This window comes from Schistocerca cancellata, chromosome 1 (assembly GCF_023864275.1).
Source record: "Schistocerca cancellata isolate TAMUIC-IGC-003103 chromosome 1, iqSchCanc2.1, whole genome shotgun sequence".
NCBI classification, from domain to species: Eukaryota; Metazoa; Arthropoda; class Insecta; order Orthoptera; family Acrididae; genus Schistocerca; species Schistocerca cancellata.
Window position 1 is genome coordinate 458,960,722 of NC_064626.1, and position 21,287 is coordinate 458,982,008.

At 42.1% G+C, this 21,287-nt stretch overlaps 1 protein-coding gene across 1 annotated transcript; it reads left to right on the forward strand.

Moving 5' to 3' along the window:
• Window positions 1–650: 650 nt before the first annotated feature.
• Window positions 651–18,266, forward strand: LOC126176975 (uncharacterized). Its single transcript, XM_049924195.1, has 2 exons — window positions 651–824; window positions 14,259–18,266. Exons 1-2 carry the CDS (start codon window positions 707–709, stop codon window positions 16,529–16,531), a joined length of 2,391 nt encoding a protein of 796 aa, XP_049780152.1. The 5' UTR covers window positions 651–706; the 3' UTR covers window positions 16,532–18,266.
• Window positions 18,267–21,287: the final 3,021 nt, after the last annotated feature.

The following is a 21,287-nucleotide window of genomic DNA, read 5'->3' on the forward strand; positions in this document are numbered from 1 at the left end:
AGAAGCTGCAGAGGAAAGTAGAATGATGCGGATGGTACTCCACTTTCCAGTCAGAGGCTTTTAAATAAACAGAAACATATTCGCACTTTTTTTTTTTTTTGCTCCCATAGGAGCACTTTCCTGCCAGTTCGTTATAAATACGATGAATTACGTTCTAAATCTATTTTCTGGTCCTAAAGTCTTAGCACAAGCCTTAACATGTGTTCCTTCTAAGAAGAAACCGACGACAGCGAGACAAGGGATAAAACTTTAAGTTAATTAATTTCCACCGAAATCTGCTTGTCTTCACGCACAGTAGGTCTTCAGAACGCCCAGTAAGAAGTATCACGAAAGCCGCCATAAACTCGAGAAATAAGTAGCAATGTGTGAAACAAAAACGAAGTTGGATAGAGTGTCTTAACAGTCCTTAGCATAACCACGCAAATGAGCAGGTGACGGAGAGTAGGTGTAAATGGGTGTCGGTAATCCACAGTCGCTGCATCCCGGTACGTAATCGCAGCTCTCGCGGTTCATTCACAAACAGGTGACCTCCTCCCCTGCGGGGGAATTTTGTTGACCGCATGTGTCAGTTGTTGGCAGTGTGCGAGCTGCCGGCGCCGTGACGTCATTACGGCGAGCTGGGCGCTACATTTATAGCCCAGCGGAGACGCGGCGCAGCCAGACGCTGCTTAGCCGCTCGTGCTGTGCTTTGCTGAACTGCGGAGGCATGGTGGGCTCCCTGGCGGCGCTCCTCCTGCTGGCGGCGTTTAGCCGCCCGGCGATCGCGTATCCTGAGCCGCACCTGCACTTACTGTTTGGAGGCGACGCCTACGAACAACCCTCAGGTGAGTGCCGCTGTCACCATTTCACGTTCGTAGCATCGTGAAAACATCTCTGCTACCCGCTGTTTTCCAAATTAATTTTCTTTTTTAGTCGAAAAGTGATACAATAACAAAGTGATTTCAGTAAAAGCAATAAGTTTCGCTGCTCAGTTCCAAATATAGTAACAGTCTCATACGAGAACTTTCCACTAACAGAGACTGTTCGTCTTTTCCACTAGCGTCGAAGTCACCTGACAAGTCATTCGCTGAGTTTTGTTTCTTCTATTATAATCAGTGTTGACTTACACTGCCACTTACTGCCAATAATTAACGACGATGGGTCTGCTCATATACAGATATTCCTTCCATCTTGGCTGTCGAAACTGGGGAGGAAGAAATACTACAGATGCATGGCACTATACGCAGATTTTTGACATCATAGATTTGTTTTCGCAAACGAGTATCCTGTTTATCAGAAACGTCTGGTACTTGGAAAGAACAGAGCGTTGCAATTTTGCTTCTGCAGCAGCAGTGTTACAGTTTATTCGGTTGTGGTCTTATCCATTCTAGTATTCGACTTATGTAATTTAGGGAATCGGCGAAAATCCTAAAAAGCAGCGAAAAGTATTCCCACCAATGGCCCCTGAATAGAGGTCTACTGTCCCCTTCATTTGAGCTGGTTGCTCCTAGAGAGAATGTCGGCTATGAGCATAATACAGGTCGACATTTAAATATGAATATGATGCAGAGCATGATGTGTCTGCAATGACACTGCAGATACTTAAGAAACATAATTAATCGGTTCTCAAGCCAAATATTGGAAATCATATTTTTTGCAATATATTCATTTCCCAGATGTACGGATTCCTTCTATAAGGACGTAAGCGACAAAACATCTCACTGTATGCTGTATAGTGGCTGGCAAAGTGTCGTAGTATCCAGTAACCTAGCGTCTACTTCATACATTTGACTTACTCGTTGTATTTAGTGAATGTAACTCAGTTTAAGGAAGTACTAAATTTTAACTAATACTTTGCTGGTGATAACGGCGATGAGACTTAAGACATATAGCTACGTTTGGCGAGATAAATAAACAGCATAAACATCAAGCTCAGTGTCACTGGATTTCCTGTACCATGTGACACGTAACACAATACCTGAACAAATTCTGATAACAAGGTATTTTATGAGTCAGCAGCTTATCCGGTACTGTCTGATGTACCACGATGATAATGTTTCTCAAAATAGAGAATAGAATCACTTAATTATTTTGCGTGTGCTGTTGCCAAAGATGATTACAAAGGCGGCTGTAGAAACGAATTAACTCTATTAGTACGCATTGTTCTGATGAATACAAACAGCACTGGCGCCTGATCTATACATTTTAATTTCCAATCTACTTTTAAATAAGAACTTTTTTAAACGTTGCTGTCGCCCCTTTACAAAACACAGTGTGCAGGGAAGCAAGACACTTACGGCAGGGCATTTAAATTCAAGTTCATCCAGTAGTCAAACCTATTTATATTGTAGGACGACTGTTTTCAAATCATTGCATTAATGATTCTCTATCCAAGAAAAAATAATCTTAATCTAGTTTATCCTGAGGCTGAATTGGAAACATGCACTGAATGACAGACGTACTAAATTCGTAGCGTGGCCCTTTTGTTGGTAAATATAAATCAAATTTTTGACCCTAAGCACTGCAGAAAAAGCTATTACGTCAAACAGTGCCACGATTGATGTCGTACTGTTTAAAGAACTTTTTTAGCCCTATAAGTTAACGGCTCTGTCTTATTGACAGTTAACTTTGATATTGCCTTTCTGCTTTCGAAAGGTGTTACCTCACGCTTCAAATAAACATCATGCAGGTGATTGCACGTACCGGTAGCACCTGTGAGTGGGAAAGTAATGAAAAATATGTCTAGTCTGACCACACTAACTTTCCATAATCGGATGCCAGTCAATCAAATCGGGTCGTCAGGGAAGTTGGTTCGTAGTCGTCTTCAGAATAAGGGTCATCTCGATTTACTTTACTGAACTACGTACCACTCTTCAAAAAACCCCTGCTCCTCGTATTTCTTGAATACTTGTTTCACCAGTAGTATTTGTCTTGAATAGACCTATATGTTCCGCCAACTGTAGAATCATTTATTAGTTAAATTCCACAAGAAAAGTGCAGAAATTTCAGAGTTTGTGAAATCGGTTCAGACCGTATTAGTCCACAGTCAGAAATTTCTAGAAGCGACAATCCAGGGATGGCGAAATGGACTTCTGGCGACTACATATATAGCATTATTTACATATCTATTTGCCTTCAAATGTTTCCTAATTCGAACGTTGCTTAAACAACTGAGTTTACTGCGTTTTATTCTAGGACATATGATTTCTGAGTGTTTCGAAATCGGTAAAACAAAGTGACTTAATACACCGCTCTAGAAGATGAGGACTTCTTCCCTCCCTCGCGATGTTTCTCTGTGTACAATTCCCAACATTACTACCTGGAGGACAGTCACACATTCAGCAATATCGCCTGTTTCAGAAGTGTTTTCATTGCAAATATAATCATAAGTACGTCATTATCGATGCGCCGCTTCATAGTTACTACTACAATAACATCCAAGTTATGGGGTCAAGCATGTTTTGCTTTAGTCCCACATAATTTTGACTGCACTTAAACCTCGTGATACATCGCAATCATGCTACGAAAATTTACAGTACATACAAAAGAAGCCAAATATGAGGCAATTATGATTCTTTCAACCTTTGAAATATATATTGCTCTGTATGCCGGTGATAAAATTGTTGTAACTGCTATCGTTTCGTTCACGTCTGCAAGCACACATCTGAATCCACCTTCTGGTGTATGGTGAAGGTTAAATTGTGTACTATTATCATTTACCCCTTTCCCATTTCTTTCGTTAATAGTCCGCTGAAAAATGACTGTTGGAGCCTCTACTTCAATTTCTCTATTTTTAATGATGTGATCACTTCTTGAGAAGCGAATAAGAAGAAGTAACATGTCTTTTCATCGTTCTTGCAATAAACGCCCTCGGTTTTTCAATGGTTAATTTATTGCGTACTAATGCACACTTACTTTGAACTGCTTTGTCTACTCCGTTTATGTTATCTGGTTGAGATGTACATCTTCCTCGATGGTATCTAAAAAAATCCGAAAGACGCAAGAACTTTTGCTCTTCTTGAAGCATATACTGAAACAACACCATATAAATGAGTTTGAAATTGAATGTTTCAATAAGGTTTTTTTTAATTAATTCAAAAATGGCAGTGTAGATCAAAGTTAATATAATAAATGTATGCTTAATATTACACAGAACAACGAAGAAAAACTTTTTTAATGAAAGCTACTTACTCTTGTCGTTTGTGAAGAGTTGAATTCTAATAACGTAATAAAACAGAAATCACACCACGCACCTTTCTTGTCAAATTAACAGTACAATGCAAATACAATTTTATCACTTTCAGATTTATGTTTTCCATATAGTATTTCAATCAATAAAAACGTGAAATTGAAATTTTGGTGCCACTCGTTATGTATGTTGTAACTAATATAACAAAGTCCTTGGATCTTCATTTTGCGCGTGGCTGTGACAAAAATTCTACAAATATCTTTACACATTACGTTGGGCTCAATTGGAAAATTTCCTGAATGTCATCCCAAAAATGGAGAATGTTTCAAGAATATCTGCTATAAGCTTCTTCATGGATCAGAAGTTGATTAGAAGGCATGTGTGGTTCTTGGGAGTGCAATTCGAAACATTAAGTTCTATTCTACGTTACAATAAAAAAGACTGCGTGATGGGAGTGCCAGGGGCTTATATATCATTCAACTAGGTTGTTACTTAGTTCTTAGGCAGCGAACTGCAGCTGTATTATATTTATACCGTGGACAACACGCTGGAAGAGTTCAATAAGTTTATCGGAAAGCCGCTTTGATTTCTTTTCTAAAAATTTACTAGATGGGAATGAGATATAACGTGAGCGCATTCATCAGCACTTCGATCTGGTGGAAATATAGGATCAGAGCCGTAGGATACCAATATAGTGAGAGGTTATTGTTTGACACTTAAACCTACAACAGACAAATCATCGAAGGAAACACTACATTAGATCCTTTCAGAATAAGAGAGAACGGAAATGTGAGCCCATTCACGGCTACAATTAAAGATGTCTTTTCATGTTTACATGTCAATAAAACCTTTGATCAAATTGTAAACTTACATTCCTTTTCATTCCAATTATGTGTGTTTTGTCTATAACAAAGAAACGCCGTGACAAAACGGTACGTGATAGAGAAACCACTGAGGCTAAATACACTATGTGATCAAAGGTATCCGGACACCCCCCAAAAACATACGTTTCCCCATATTAGGTGCATTGTGCTGCCATCTACTGCCAGGTATTCCATATCAGCGACCTCAGTGGTCATTAGACATCGTGAGAGAGCAGAATGGGACGCTCTGCGGAACTCACAGACTTCGAACGTGGTCAGATGATTTGGTGTCGCTTGTGTTATATTTCCACCCTTGTAAACGTTCCTAGGTCCACTGTTTCCGATGTGATAGTGAAGTGGAAACGTGAAGGAACACGTAAAGCACAAAAGCGTACAGGCCGCTCTCGTCTATTGACTGACAGAGACCGCCGACAGTTCAAGAGGGTCGTAATATGTAATAGGTAGACGCCTATCCAGAGCATCACACAGGAATTCCAAACTGGATCAGAATCCACTGCAAGTACTATGACACTTAGGCGGGAGGTGAGAAAAAATGGATTTTATGGTCGAGCGGCTGCTCAAAAGCCACACACGACGCCGGTAAATGCCAAACGACGCTTCGCTTGGTGTAAGGAGCGTAATCATCGGAAGAATGAACTGTGGAAAAACATTGTGTGGAGTGACGAATCACGGTACACAATGTGGCGATCCGATGACAGGGAGTGGGTATGACGAATGCCCGGTGAACGTCATCTGTCAGCGTGTGTAGTGCCAACACTAAAATTCAGAGGCGGTGGTGTTATGATTTTGTCGTATTTTTCATGGAGGGGCTTTTCACCCCTTGTTGTTTTCCGTGGCACTATCACAGCACATGCCTGCATTGATGTTTTAAGCACCTTCTTGCTTCCCACTGTTGAAGAGCAGTTCGGGGATGGCGACTGCATCTTTCAACGCGATCGATCGCCTGTTCATAATGAACGGCCTGTGGCGGAGTGGTTACATGACAATACCATCCCTGTAATGTACTGGCCTGCACAGAATCCTTACCTGAGTCCTATAGAACACTTTTGCGATATTTTGGAACGCCGACTTCGTGCCAGGCCTCACCGACCGACATCAATACCTCTCCTCAGTGCAGCACTCTGTGAAGAATGAGCTGCCATTTACCAAGAAACCTTCCGGCATGTGATTGAACGTGGAGAGTGGAAGCTATCATCAAGGCAAAGCGTGCACCAACACAATATTGAATTCCAGCATTACCTATGGAGGTTGCCACGAACTTGTAAGTAATTTTCAGCCAGGTGTCCGGATACTTTCGATCACATAGTGTATGTACTGGATGTTCAGAAAAGAATAAGATTATAACCATCCTTTCCTGAGCTTCCCTATAAGGTCAGAGTGAAAATGACTGCCACTGCCTACACATGATCTATACCTGTTAAGTGAGACGTATTGTTGTCGGTGGCACACTTGTGAAATGTCGTATTTTTGTTGTTGATGTTACAGACTGCATTTCAAAAAATTATAGTGGCACATGGTGGGAAATCCAGTCCGCACTAAGAGTGACTGTAGGGAAACTAAGTTCAACGTCCTCGTCTAGTAGCTGAATCTGCCCATCTATGAGGTCGACGTTGGTAATGTTACGACAAGGAAATTCCTTCTGCGACTGCTTACTGTACATCTGCCATTGAATCGAACAGAATCGCGGAGAAGTGAGCTCAGATACCGGCACAGTTTCTTTCATTATGAAGTACACTGCTGAAATATATACGTTCAATAACTTGCACTTATTACGATTTTCTGGTCCTTATAAGTGGACGGTACTAATCAATAAACTTAAAATTTTCAAAAACTAAAACTTATCTGCAAAATAATATTACAAATATAGGGATTATTAGGGTTTCCATTCGCTCCAATGAACGTTTGTATGCAACAGCGTGTGAAAACCACCTACAAGGCTAGCCGGACGTTACTTCATCAAATTTAAATAGGCTGCAGCAGGCAAATTAAAGGTAGACAAGGACTAACCTGTATTGTAAAAGAAGTCGGTGTTCAATTTCTGGAGGTTTGCAGGCTGTAAAGCGAGAGCCAGTTTATAGAAAATCTGTAACTAAGCTCCAATGAAGTCGAAAAGTGTGTGATGCTCGCCTTTTATTATCATCAGTAAAGGTATATGTGACTTTTGAGACACCTCCATCAGGTTATGTCTTGACAGAAAGCGTTGTGTTCACCACTGAATTTAATATATAACAGGCAACTGGTATTACAGACCTCAAAAGTCCAATGCTTCTCAGAATAATGATTCTTAGCGAACAAAGATCTAAAGGTAATTAGCGAGACATGGCCATACATATAATTTGAACCAAATGAACCTATTCTGCTGGAAAGTTGCAATTACTTTTACTGACCTTTCTATTAGAAGGCTGATAATTAGAGTCGTAAAACTACCGTGGGCTTCCATAGACTAACGTGAGTGTAGACTATGATAGTTTTCCTAGCACCTTTAGTCAGTTAACGTCCGACCTGCATTACCTTTATATTAAGTGTGTTGCATACCTATCGGTCGTTATCTCATAACAGTCGCTTTCTTTACGTATGTACCATGCCTTCCGGTAAAATCCGGAAGCCGTAAACCGTCTAGAAATTGGGTGAGGATATATAAAGCGCCATGTAATCCAAAAAAAGACAGTATTCATATCAGAATTGCGGCTGTATCTGTCAAAGTTTAATTCTGTTTTTAGCAGGCCGCTGTGACCGAGCGGTTCTAGGCGTTTCAGTCCGGAAACGCGCTGCTGCTGCGGTCGCAGGTTCGAATCCTGCTTCGGGAATGGATGTGTGTGATGTCCTTAGGTTAGTTAGGTTTAAGTAGTTCTAAGTCTAGGGGACTGATGACTTCAGATGTTAAGTCCCATAGTGCTTAGAGCCATTTGAAGCATTTTTGAATTCTTGTTTTATTCGAAAATTGTTGAGCTGTAACGCGAAACAGAGAGACGTTATAGAGAGAATAAAGAAAACAAAACAGATTCATCATAAAGCGCTAGAAAACGAAATTTGCTCAACAAAAGGTAAAATAAAAGAAAACAGCAAAACAAAAATGTTTCAAACATCGATTCAATATATCTCAATTTTTTTGGAAATTTGTGGTAAGGTCTTATGGGACGAAACTGCTGAGGTCTTCGGTCCCTAAGCTTACACACTTCTTAATCTAACTTAAACTAACTTACGCTAAGGGCAACACACACACCCATGCCCGAGGGAGGACTCGAACCACCGACGGGGAGAGCCGCGCGAACCGTGACAAGACGCATAAGTCCGCGCGGCTACCCCGCGCGGCTTCAGATTTGGATAAAAATGCTTCGTAATCAACTTTTGCATTTACCAACAATAAAAGGAATCTTTTGCCTTTGATTATGATGAAGCATGTTCCGTTGAGTGCAAAGTAACAACAACAATTATATATTTCTTACGTTTGTGTGTGTAAACTCTATTTGCATCAAAAGTAATTGTTCCGGTTACATAAAAGCGCAGAAGTAAATTTATATTCTGTAAGGAAATAAAGTAGACAATGGACTAACACAGAATGATATGTGGTGCTAATTATGTGCAAAACAAGCAACCAAAAAAACAAAGAGACAGCGTCGACTCTCAGTTTCTTTCTTACACATTCATTTGTGTTTATTTCCCTACCAGTGCTACCAATGCCACCAGTATTCCTACCATTTACTACGTCATTTATGTAGTGTACCAAAACTAGCGAGCTATAGTTTTGGTAGACCACAACTCTACAGATAATAAATAGTATTGAAAGACTTTAGCAGTATTTCGGAAGAAAGAGGACATGAAATAAGTTTTCAAGATATTAATACCCATCCAGACAGAACAAGTATTTCGTACGATACTTCCAGGACAGTTACACGAGAAAGCCATCAGAAGAAGACGTCGCTTTGCTAAACTGGATATAATTTGAATGTTCCTATGCGTGGCGTGGTAAAGTGAACGTTTACAATTCCTCCAGTTGTCTTCCATTCTTGATCCGGCTGGTAAATGATGGTTTCACCTGCCAATTCCGAAGCTACGACCATTATTCTCAGAAGATATATTACTGTACCTATTATAAGCTAGTTGAATGATGAACATTCGACTTTTAGAAAAATTGGAAGCCTTTTATGTCAGTCACTTGTAGCACGTCTACACGTATTGCAAATACAATTATGAAATAACTACTTGCCTGAGCAAACTAGAGATCGTAATACTCTGGGAACATTGCAACCACGTAACTGGAAACCCTTTATGAACCCTTCTGTCAATCAATTCTAGCACATCTACACCTATTGCCAATACAGTTGAGATGCAAACTAAAAGCATGTTCTCTGCCATAGAGCAGATGCACGTTTGTAAAGAAATTCATCCTCCTTATAACGAATTAATAATGTGAGTAAAACGATCGACAGGACAGCATACAAATATAGTCATTACTCTCCCAAATGGCGAAGCAGCCGGAAGATGCGCTTCCAAACCCGCTATCGATAAATTTAGCAATGGAACTCACATTTGAGCAAGCTCATTTATTTTCTTAGTTTTGTCTAATGTTGATCGTAGATGTGTTTCACTTTCGTTCAAGGGTAGGTGTGTTTCACGTTTCGGTGTCACTTCGCTTGAAGTCGACGTCGCTGTTTCCGAAAATCACGGCAGCGTCACAGACAATTCAACATTCTTCTGCTTACAAAACTCTATCTAACAAAAAGTGTAAGGACACCCCTATGTAACGCCAATTTGATCATTATAAGTCACGAAAAGAGGATGCGCCACTATAAGAGGAGGCAGGGAATACTGCGTTGTTAGAGAAACAGTAACAGCAGATTTGATCGGACAGGGGAGCGCAATGACTTCGAACGTTGACTAGTCGTTGGATGTCGCCTGAGAAACAAATCCATCGGGGACGTTTCAATGATTGTAAAGTGGCACAGGTGTATTGTCGGTAACGTGAATGTGAAGTCAAATGTGAATGCGAAGAAAGAACCACAGCTGAAACAAGACTACGCAGACCTCGTGTGCTGAAGGACAGGGATCGTTGAGCACTGAGGAGGGTGGTTGTAAAATTGCATGAAATCGATAGAATGGATCACTAGTCAATTACAAAGTACTACAAGCACTCCCGCTAGCACAGTGTGTGCGGCAGTTAAAAGGCCCGGTTGTGCAGCTCCTCAAATGCCACACATTTCTGTAATCAATGCTAATCGACGCGTCATGTAGTGCAAAGAGTGACGCTACCAGGCAGTGGATAAGGGGAAACTAGTGATTTGGAGAGATTAACCACGCTATACTCTTTGGCAATTCGATGGGAGGATGTGGGTTTAGCGAATGCCTGAAGAACATAACTTACCAATGGTGAAATACGGAGGCTGTGGCATTGCGGTGTAGCGTCTTTTCTCTTGGGCAGGTTGTGGTCCCCTTATTACACATAAGAAAACGCTAATCGCAAAGTATTTGATCACAATTTTAGCATTGTATACTGGTATACTGCATGCAGTAGAGGTACACTGACTGAATCAGCTTGAGCTTGAGAGTGCACCCTGTCATAATGCAGCATCTCTGAGGCAATGGTCTGTGGAAAACAACATTCCTGAAACGAACCTACCTGTCCAGAGTCCCAACCTGAACACAATGGAACACTTTGAGACGAGTTAGAACGTCAACATCGCTCCAGACCCCAGCGCCGGACCTTCTCTGGTTTCAGCTCTCGAAGAAGAATGAACTGCCGTTTCTCCACAGACTATGGAGACATCTCACTGACAGCATCCCCAGCAGAGTTCAAGCCATCTTAGAGGCGAAGAATGGGCACATCCCACAGTACATGTCCGCTAACACATGTCCAGATCTTTTTCATCAGATTGTAGTTGTTTTGTTCCTCTGCAGTCTGCAATGCACATTTCTTTGGTGTAAGTGTTGTTAGTTCCTGTCACTAATTATTTTATCGTCACTTTCTTGTGTTGATTACAAATCTCCGTGTTATAATATCCTATGGTATTAAGTTTTATACTACCTATTTTTAAATAACGCAACGTCAAACGCCACAACGGCAAGTATTTCTTTTGTATTTCGTCTTTTGCAACTATAGCGTATAAACCTTTATTACTCTTGCGGTCTGGGGCAACTACATTCAGCAATACATGTGCATTTCGAGACATTCAGCTAAGACCTTAAGCTGCAAAATATTTAACTAAGATCTAAGGTTATAAAACGATACATGAACATTGCATGTTATCACTCATTCTTTGCAGGAATACGACGAACTTAATTTTCTTTATGCAAAATTCTGTGAGATTCATTTTTCAGAAAGAGATGTCGTCACATCAAGATATTCTGTGTGCCTTTCATGTCATTTTACTTAGTGGTTATAAGCTACGGAATAGTTTCATATAATATACTTACATCATCATTGCAAATACTTACTATAATCTCAAAGAGTGAAGTTTCAAGTCTTTTAGTCAACCAAAGACGCATTTGATGTTATCCCCAAGTGTAAGACGTATGGAAGCGTCCATCTGGAAATGCAACTGTTGTTAAGTCCTCTTACAAAATACACGATTGCTGCAGCAATGTGCTTTCTTAAGTGATGTCACCAGGCCGGGGCTGGGAATTCATGGGAATAAAGCAATGTCTGGTCTCCGACTAATGTAGTATCATCACATTAATAGCTTCACTCTGTAGTCACCTTACGGTGTATGACGGATGTTGCCTATCACCCATCCTCTCCCCCTCCCCCTATCATCACCCTTTCGCGAATTGTAGGCAGGAAAAATTACTTCAGATAAGTCTCCGTATGAGCTATAATACCTCCTTTTTTCCAGTCTTAATCATTTCGCAAGAAGTACATGGAAGGCAATAATTTACCTCCTGGAAAGAACGGTATCGGAATTTTTATCAGCAATCCTTTCTCTTGGACCCTCCGGCAGTGGAATTTGAAGGCACTTCTGTAACGCACTTCCGCTTGCTAAGCCAACCTGTGGTGAAAGGCACGTTGCTTTTCAATTTTCTCTATCTCCTTTGTTAATCCTGCCTGTTAAGTGTCCCAGTCTGAGTAGCAATACAAGTATCGATCGAACGAGTGATTCGTGAGCCGTCTCTTTTGTGGAAGAGCTACATTTCTTAAGATTCTTCCAATGAATCTGCCATTGATCTGCTTTCATTACAATAATATTATATGGTCATTCCATTTCAGGTCACACCGCACGAACAGAAATAGAAATTTTACGGTTGTTATTTTTCCCAGTGATACATCCATCCAGGAAGGGGTAATTTAGTTAATTATGCCTGAGGCACTTCATGGCATATAAAATTCAAACTGTGAAATCCTCAACCTCTTCTGCAATGGCGACAACTTTACTCACAAAACTTAAGCTTCTTTCCTTATTAACTGAACTATAGCTTGTGGCAATAACTTTTATTTTTCCCTTATCAATGATTTTCATAGGAAACTTGTTGAGTATATCTTCATTTATATATTGTGGCGTGAAATTTTTGGTAATATATCGAACTGATACTACAAGAGGAGAACGACCTCCACATTTTTGTCTAAAAACCCATGCAGCAGGGATAACACTAATTTCTCTCGACAGAGTTAATCAGTCAGTAGTTACGACTAATTGGTAACACAATGTCTCGGGTTTTCTCAGTGTATTTGAATATTTGTGTGCTTACTGCTCTTCATATGATTTGTTTTTTTCCATATTACGCACAATATTTCGACGACCGACCTAGTCGTCTTCTTCAGTTGGTTGGAGTCGAGGCAGAGAGCACACATAACAGCAGAACTCGCGGAACCTGAACAAGACTGCTGAGTCGGTCGTCGAAGTATGCGTAAAACTGAAGCAAAAACTCGGATTAATACCCGGAAGTACACCACTTATCGCTAACGTACCACGTTCCCCAACAAAAGCAATGTACATGTCCACACCAGGCATTTCATGCTGCTAACAAGGGAACCTCCCCATCGCACCCCACTCAGATTTAGTTATAAGTTGGGACAGTGGATAGGCCTTGAAAAACTGAACACAGATCAGTCGAGAAAACAGGAAGAAGTTGTGTGGAACTATGAAAAAAATAAGCAAAATATACAAACTGAGTAGTCCATGAGCAAGATAGGCAACGTCAAGGACAGGGTGAGCTCAGGAGCGCTGTGGTCCCGTGGTTAGCGTAAGCAACTGCGGAACCAGAGCTCCTTGGTTCAAGTCTTCCTTCAAGTGAAGAGTTTACTTTCTTTATTTTCGCAAAGTTATTATCTGTCCGTTCGTTCATTGACGTCTCTGTTCACTGTAACAAGTTAGTGTCTGTGTTTTGCCACCGCACCGCAAAACCGTGCGATTAGTAGACGAAAGGATGTGCCTCTCCAATGGGAACCGAAAACATTTGATCGCAAGGTCATAGGTCAACCGATTCCTCCACAGGAAAACACTGGTGACGGCATGTGCGTCACATGACAGGAATATATTGCCGACCCACCTAACTTGTACATTTGGCGAATGGGTAAAAAGATTCTTCTACCTTGCCCGATATAGGTTTTCTTGTGTATGTGATAATCACTCCCAAAAAGGTGATGAAAAAATATGCAGACTGCAACAAATGATTGCAACAGTTTCACAGTCGCACAGTTTTCCCTGTGGCTCTGAGCACTATGGGACTTAACTTCTGAGGTTATCAGTCCCCTAGAACTTAGAACTACTTAAACCTAACTAACCTAAGGCGAAAACCAAACACATCTAACGGTTGCACAAGAGGTGTACAACCTGGAGGAATGGTAATCACGTCTACTCCCACACTAAAATTGTACAATGCCTGATCCTTCTGTCCTGTAGACTGTATAAAAAATTAAACTTTTCACTCGAGGGAAGCCTTGAACCTAGGACCTCTCTTTCCGCAGCTGCTCACGCTAACCACGGAACCACGGCGCTCCTGAGCTCACACTATCGTTGATTTTGCCTATCTCGCACATGGACTACTCAGTTTGTATATTTTGTATATTCTTCCTGTTTTCTCGATTGATCTGTATTCAGTTTTTCAAGGCCTATCCACTTTGCCAACTTATAACTAAATCTGAGGGGGGTGCGATGGGGAGGTTCCCTTGTAAGCATCAAAGTTATTCTATTTAAGAAAGTGATTTAAGTTCAGACGTGTAAACTATGACGAGTTTTCTCGCTGTCACTATAGCACTTATTTCTGTGCTGCAGTTCGGCCAGCGCGAGGCCTGCTGGGTGGCATCATCAACGCTGCCACTGGCGGCATCCTCAAACCATTCGTCGCGCCGCTCGGTGGCAGTGGCTCCAGTGCCTCGAGCAACAGCTACAGCACCGGCGTCACTCTACCCTTCGGAATATCAGCGGGATTCTCCGGATCGGCATCTAATGCCGACTCTGGTGCTGGCTTCCCATTCGGCGGTGGTGGCGGCGGCAGCTCCGCCGCTTCAGCAAGCTCCAGTGCTTCCTCAGGAAGTGGTGGCGGCGGGTATGGAGGCGCTTCTTCCGGAGCAGCAAGTGATGCGCAGGCAAACTCTTACGGGAACGGCTACGGTGTACCCGTTCCCAACTACGGAGGTTCATCGTCAGGTGCCTCGAGCAACGCCCAGAGCTCAGCTGGCAGTGGTGGTGGAGGCGCGTCTTCTGGTGCATCGAGCAATGCTCAGAGCTCTGCTAACTCATATGGTAGTGGATACGCCGCCCCTCCTCCAAATGCTGGCGGGGCGTCTTCTGGAGCGTCGAGTAATGCACAGAGCTCTGCTAATTCATACGGTAATCATGGCTTGCGCAGATCTCCTTATATTGCATCAGTAGGGGAATTTCAAGGGCCTCCTCTACCACCTCCAGGACCCAGAGGACCTCCACCACCCCCACCATTTGCGGGCCCTCCAGGACCTCCACTTTTTGAAGGCCCTCCACCATTTGAAGGTCCTCCACCTAGACCGCATGGGCCACCATATGGACACGCTCATGGTTTCCACAAGAAGCATGAAGGAGGGTTCTATAGACCTGAAGCAAATTTCATTGAAGGTGGCGTGTATGGTGGTGGAGGTGGCCGAAGAGAGGGTACAGGTGGAGGTACCACTCATATAGTGCTTGTGCCTGTGGAAGTCACTGACGGAGGTGGTAGTGCATTTGGAGGCGGTGGATCATCCAGCAATTCTCAATCACAAGCAAATGCTGCTGGTGGATACAGCCAAGGAGGAGGTGGAGGTGGTGGTGGTGGATGTCAAAGGGGATGTGGAGGCCCCGTAGGGGTACAAGGAGGTGTCCCAGCATACTCTCAAGGTAACTATGGCGTTGGTGGATATGGTGGAAGTGGAGGCAGTTCTACAAGTCAGAGCCAGAGTTCAGCCCAAGCTGCTAGTGGTTCAACAGGGCAAAGTGGAACTGTGGGTGGCTATGCACCAAGTGGTGGACTAGGACTGAGTAGCCAAGGTGTTTCTCAAGGTGGAAGTGGATCCTATGGGCAGGGAGCACAGTATGGAGGAGGATATGGACAAGGTGGAGCAGGAGGAAATTACAACAGTGGTGCAGGATATGTTGGTAGTGGTGGTGGTGGTGGTGGTGGTAGTGGTGGTGGTGGTATTGGTGGAGGTCTCAGTTCTGTTGGCAGTGGGGCAACATCAGGTAGCCAGAGCTCATCCCAAGCTGGAAGCAGTTCTGTTGGTACTCAGTTAGGTGGTGGATTTAACAGTGGAGGAAGCCTCAGTGGTGGCGGATATGGTGGAAGTGCTGGACATGGAGGCAGTGGTTCAAGTGGTGGAGGGTATGGAGTCCAAGGAGGCGGTTTGAATTATGGTGGAGGGTATGGAGGGCCTGGTGGTGGTGTCAGCGGTTCTTCCTCTGGAAGCAAAGCATCAAGCAATGCTGGTAGTCAAGCTGGCACTGGTGGCTTCAGCAGTGGAGGCGAGTTTGGAGGTGGAGGCCTAGGCACTGCTGGATCTGGTGGACTAGTCGGAGGTGGAGGAGGCTATAATGGTTACAACCAAGGTGGAGGCTACGGAGCTGTTGGAGGTGGCTCTTCCTCTGGTAGTAAGGCATCGAGTAACGCTGCCAGCCAGAGTGGCAGCGGTGGTTTCAGCGGTGGAGGTGGTCTCTCATCAGGTGGAGGAGGATATGGTGGTGTTGGATCAACTTCTGGAGGTGGTGCTGGTGGTGGAGGCGCACTTATGCCCCTCGATCTAGCTGTGCAGGAAGTCTTTGGAGGTGGAGGTGGAGGTGGAGGTTCATCCAGTGGGTCCCACAGTCAGTCGTCGTCTAGTTCCACGTCAGGAAGTGACGGTTTTGGAGGCAGCGGCTCTTCTAGTCAGAGCCAGTCGTCGTCTGGATCCAGTTCCCTTGGTGGGGGCCACGGAGGTAGCAGAAGCTCCAGCAAGTCGTCATCGTCTAGTTCAGCTGGAGGCGGTCCTGGAGGCTCCTATTCCAGCTCTAAGAGCGAAGCCAGCTCTTCGGCTGGTAGCGACTCTTTCGTTTTTGCCAAGTGAAGAACAATTTTTAAGTGCCTGAATTTGATAAAAACATCACTTGTTAGTGTTCAACTAATTCTCGATCCCTATAATTAGTCAATCGATGACGAAGATGGGAATTCTTCCGACTTTACTTGCTGATGCCTATTCGTTAGTGATTGACTGTTGTGCGAAAATATTTCTGACAAATCATAAAATGCAACATCCTTCATAAAGCGTACTATCAACTCGGGCTAAAGGCACAGTGTCGTAAATAATTATTGCTGTTCAAATATGAGGCTGCATTAAAAGTGATTTACGCATACCTGTTACTGCCTTCCATTGTAAGACCCCCTACCGACTCGGTAAATTTATGAAATCATTGCTTTTCCTGTGATAGAAAATTATAGTAAAACTATTTTTCAGGTCTCTCTTCCATTAAACACATTATCAGTTTTCCGCAGTGAATCATTAATGATATGTTGTACAAGTAGTAGTACTGTCAGAGATTCCTTCTGTGGTTTCACTCATATCATGATTCACCTTACGCAGACCATGTGTTTTTAAAGAAGAGAAAAAGTCGACCGTCTTCTGACTGATTTGATTATTGTTATTACGTAGACGGACGTCAGTATTTGTTCATCGTTCAGTATCATTGTGTATGATGAGGTACTTATTTCGTTACAATGTAACTTTCTAGTGCCATAAATGAAAAAAATTTAATTTAATTCTGAAATTAAATGTGCAGGGATACTGCACGTGTCGCAGTATTGCTACAGATGTTCGAGTATAATGCACACTGGCATATTTTTTTTTTATTAAAGTTCTTCTTTGTGCAAAACGCGCAGAACTGCTTGTTTTAATTCCTACTCCTGATTGCGTCAGTCTTCCCTCACAGATTTTCGCCAATTACTCTTGAAGGTCACAACCAACTGCGTCAAGAGCACGGGTTGCGTAAGCCCGTAACGTGAAGGCTGCCGCGAGAGCACTGGCCAATTATTCCAGTCTGCCTCCACCTGCCGCTTCTCACTTGTTTATTTTCGCCAGGTGCCCGTTCCCGCAGCATCAGTTCTTTCGGGCTGTTGTTTCAAAACCGCGCTCCAAACGTCTAGTCCCTGACAAAGAAGGCAATGCACGTCCAGTTCCACTTCGCTCTTCCAACAACACCTCCACGTTAAATGTCTACCAAGGCTGATAGTTACGTAGCAATCTAGAAGCGACTTGTTACGCGTCAGTCGTGAGGAATAACAGTTTGCACATGCGGCGCCATATGGCGTCCTCGTTGTTTGATTGTGTCGTCGTGTTTTAAGATCTTTGTCTACGAAGAAAATGTATCGCCGCGTAAGAAAAATTTTACATTCGATTTCCGACAATATTTACTGGACATCAAGATATAAAATGAATTATTTTCCTTTCTTGTTGGTTCATTTCTCTCTTTCCAGTTGACTTAGTGTTTTCCTCGCACGATACGTGCTGCACTGAAACAGTGAAATTGATTAATTTTTTGCTAAGAAAGATTAAGACATGGAAAGGTGTTCGCGTGTATTGACATGAGAAAGCTATGATTTTCAGAACATCAACGTAACTCGATATTCATACAACAGTATTATTGTGTTAGCTAACAGAGTTGATGAGAAAAAAACCTTCAAATGTTCCTCACCTTTTAACATAAACACAGCATCGTGTGGTGTTTTAAGACTTTATCAACATTAATGTTAGTCTCTAATGTACGGTCAACTATTTATGAGAAAAATAAACCATAATATGTTATGTACATTTTTATTTAAATATTTAATTTAAAAAAAAGAATCAACAAAGCGACACCTCAGTAATGATACTCTGGAATGGTGATTCGATTACGATGAAATGCAAGTCTGCGCTTTCAGCTTTGCACAACAAATGGCTGTTCCTGTATCAACCAAAGTTAAATTAAGTGACAATTTAAGTGAGAGAACGTGTTCACTTAACCTAGGAGATCCGTAGTTTGGATCCAACAATGAAATTTTGCTGTCCTGAACGCTTACATAATGCTAAATCTTCTCTTATTAAGTGCAAAAAGAAATTCCTAGACCCAAACAAGATATTACATTCTGATCTTTTGCATTTGTAACCTGCCTCAAACACTTAGTAACCACGAAACTGCGTCTAACTTCGGTTTATGTAGACCATCTTCCGGTAGTGGATAAAAAGTTGTTTCTTCGTTTTGGTTTATGATGTATTAGATATAGTTACCTTCATACTGACTTAAATAGTCAAACAAAAGTAAGTATATTATTTGTAACTAACACAGTTTTGATAACTGGCCACAGACCTTTGCGCGTTGACAGTGGTCAGTTAGCTCCCTGGAAATCTACAGCGCAGCAGCCCACAGACAAGTGGAATACGTTTCCACCAATGCAGTTACGAAATTTTCACAATACCTGCGCCAAGAGCGTAATAAGACTAACCCAGTCATGTCCTGCAAGAAGTTTACTAGCTGCTTTTTCAGCGGGAGATCTGACTTGCCCAGTTATCAAGTGTGTTAGCGACATTTGATATAAATACTGGTGTTTGCTATTTAAGTCAATCTTAAGGCAGCTATATTTAATACATCGGAGTGCAAGACGCTAAAACGACTGTTTGCCCAGTTCCAGAAGATGGTCCGCATAGACTGAAGCTAGGAGCACATTAGAATAGTTCAAACAGTAGCTTGTAACGCGACCATCCGTTTAGTCGAAATTTCTTATTTGTTATTTGAAATCTGTAAAAAAATTTAATTTGTTATTTCCAGGTGATCGAACTGGATCAAGCCGATGAACATCACCGAGATTTAATAGCATCGGATGGTAACACGGAATGAATTTGATTATAAAGTTGTACTTAGCTTTGGGATTTGTGTCAATTATTTCCAGGATACAAACTTCATATTTAATAACGCAAAAATTATATACTTTTTAACTTCTTTTTATTTTTGGTTTAGCACCAGGTCATAAGAACACTGTCCATTTTGACACTCTAAAACATAGCATAACTTTCCATGATTCTGATATCTGGAACTATCTCAAACTAAACACACAAATCCAAAAAACTCCACTGGCAGGCGTTGCTACCCAAACTTATAAATGAAAGCAGTCATTTGAACCTTGCAAGGCATTATCAGAAGGACAACATAATTGAACTTATAACTAAAAGTTAAGATTTTATAACAAGTTGGACACAATATATCACTTTACAAAACAGAGGAAAATAAAATGTCTCTGAGCACTATGAGACTTAACTTCTGAGGTCATCGGTCCCCTAGAACTTAGAACTGCTTAAACCTAACTAACCTAAGGACATCACAAACATCCATGCCCGAGGCAGGATTCGAACCTGTGAACTAAGCGGTCGCGCGGTTCCAGACTGTAGCGCCTACAACCGCTCGGCCACCCCGGCCGGCTGGAGGAAAATATTTGACGTAATTATAAGGGGCGTTCAGTCACTAATGCAAAACTTTTTTTCTGAAAAGAGATTAGTTTTATTCGGGATTCCAATACATCATACTATCCCACACTTTTTTGACTACTAAACCCTATTTTTCAACTTAATCTCTGTTCAATGCGACGGTCTCTTCCCAACTTATTTGGAGGGCCTCTGTTCCCACATGGTAGCACTCTATTAATCGACGTCAGAGCCAACATCTTGCTGAATCAGTAACCACGCTATCATCCATGTACTGCTTCCCGCTGAGTGTATCCTTCACTGGCCCAAACAGATGGAAGTCGGAGGGTGCGGGATCCGGGCTGTAGGGTGGTTGGAGAAGGACGGTCCATTGAAGTTTTGTGACCTCCTGTTGGGTGCGCAGACTTTTGTAAGACCTCGTACTGTCATGGAGAAGCAGAAATTGTTTGCACTTTTGTGGTGACGAGTGAGAATATCCGCACGTTCCAACACTGTAGGAGTCACAGGTGCGTGCGGCCGGCCAGCATGCAGGATATCGTCCTGGTCTGTGCAACCTTGTTACGATGAGGATAGACGTCTCGCCCAACGACTCACGTGCTTTTGTTCACTGCTAGGTTTCTGAAGACATTCTGCAAGCGCCTACGAATGTCTGCGATGCTCTGGTTTTCCACCAACAGAAACTCAATGAAAGCTATTTGCATCGAGCGCAACTACATTACAGATACCATTTGGAAGCCCACGTACAGCGCCGCCCTTGTCGTAACTTTATGAAACTGTAGGGGCTGAAGAGGGTTTATCCACAATGTCCCATAGTGAATTTCGCATTTTTTCAACAGAAATTGACCGAGAAAAAAGTGTGTAGCATTACTTATTGAACGTCGCCTGTACAATGCCGGTTAGAGTACATTTTCAGTTCGAAGATTAATAACACATGTTCTGCAAACAATCACATCAGAGTAACTCTTAATTCCATTTTAATTACAGAATTAATTTTTCCTAACATTTGTATTTAATCTAGATTTTACACTGAAAGTTATTCATCTAGCATTTCTGAGGTTAACAATTCAGAAAAGCAGATTCAGGAATTGATAACGTATCGATTTTTCTGGGTTTTTCTACGAAGGAAAATTTACGTAAAATAATGAACTACAAGTCAAATTCCTGACCATTAAACATTTGTAAACTCTTAACCAAGTGGAAACAAGACTGAACATTTTAGCAGGTACCTGCAAAATATTTATTCTTTATGCACCCATTGTATCGAGATTATCATCAGTTCTGGCATCAATGATTTCGTAGTATTTTTTCCTGGTCTACTACGTTACAAGCTGATAGTGTATACAAAGGTTGTTTTCAGTAAACATATTGCAGTAGT

Coding starts and splice junctions, on each gene's coding strand:
- LOC126176975 (XM_049924195.1), top strand. CDS start 707: ATGGTGGGCTCCCTGGCGGCGCTCCTCCTGCTGGCGGCGTTTAGCCGC. Junction 825..14,258: donor CGCCTACGAACAACCCTCAG/GTGAGTGCCGCT, acceptor TCTGTGCTGCAG/TTCGGCCAGCGCGAGGCCTG.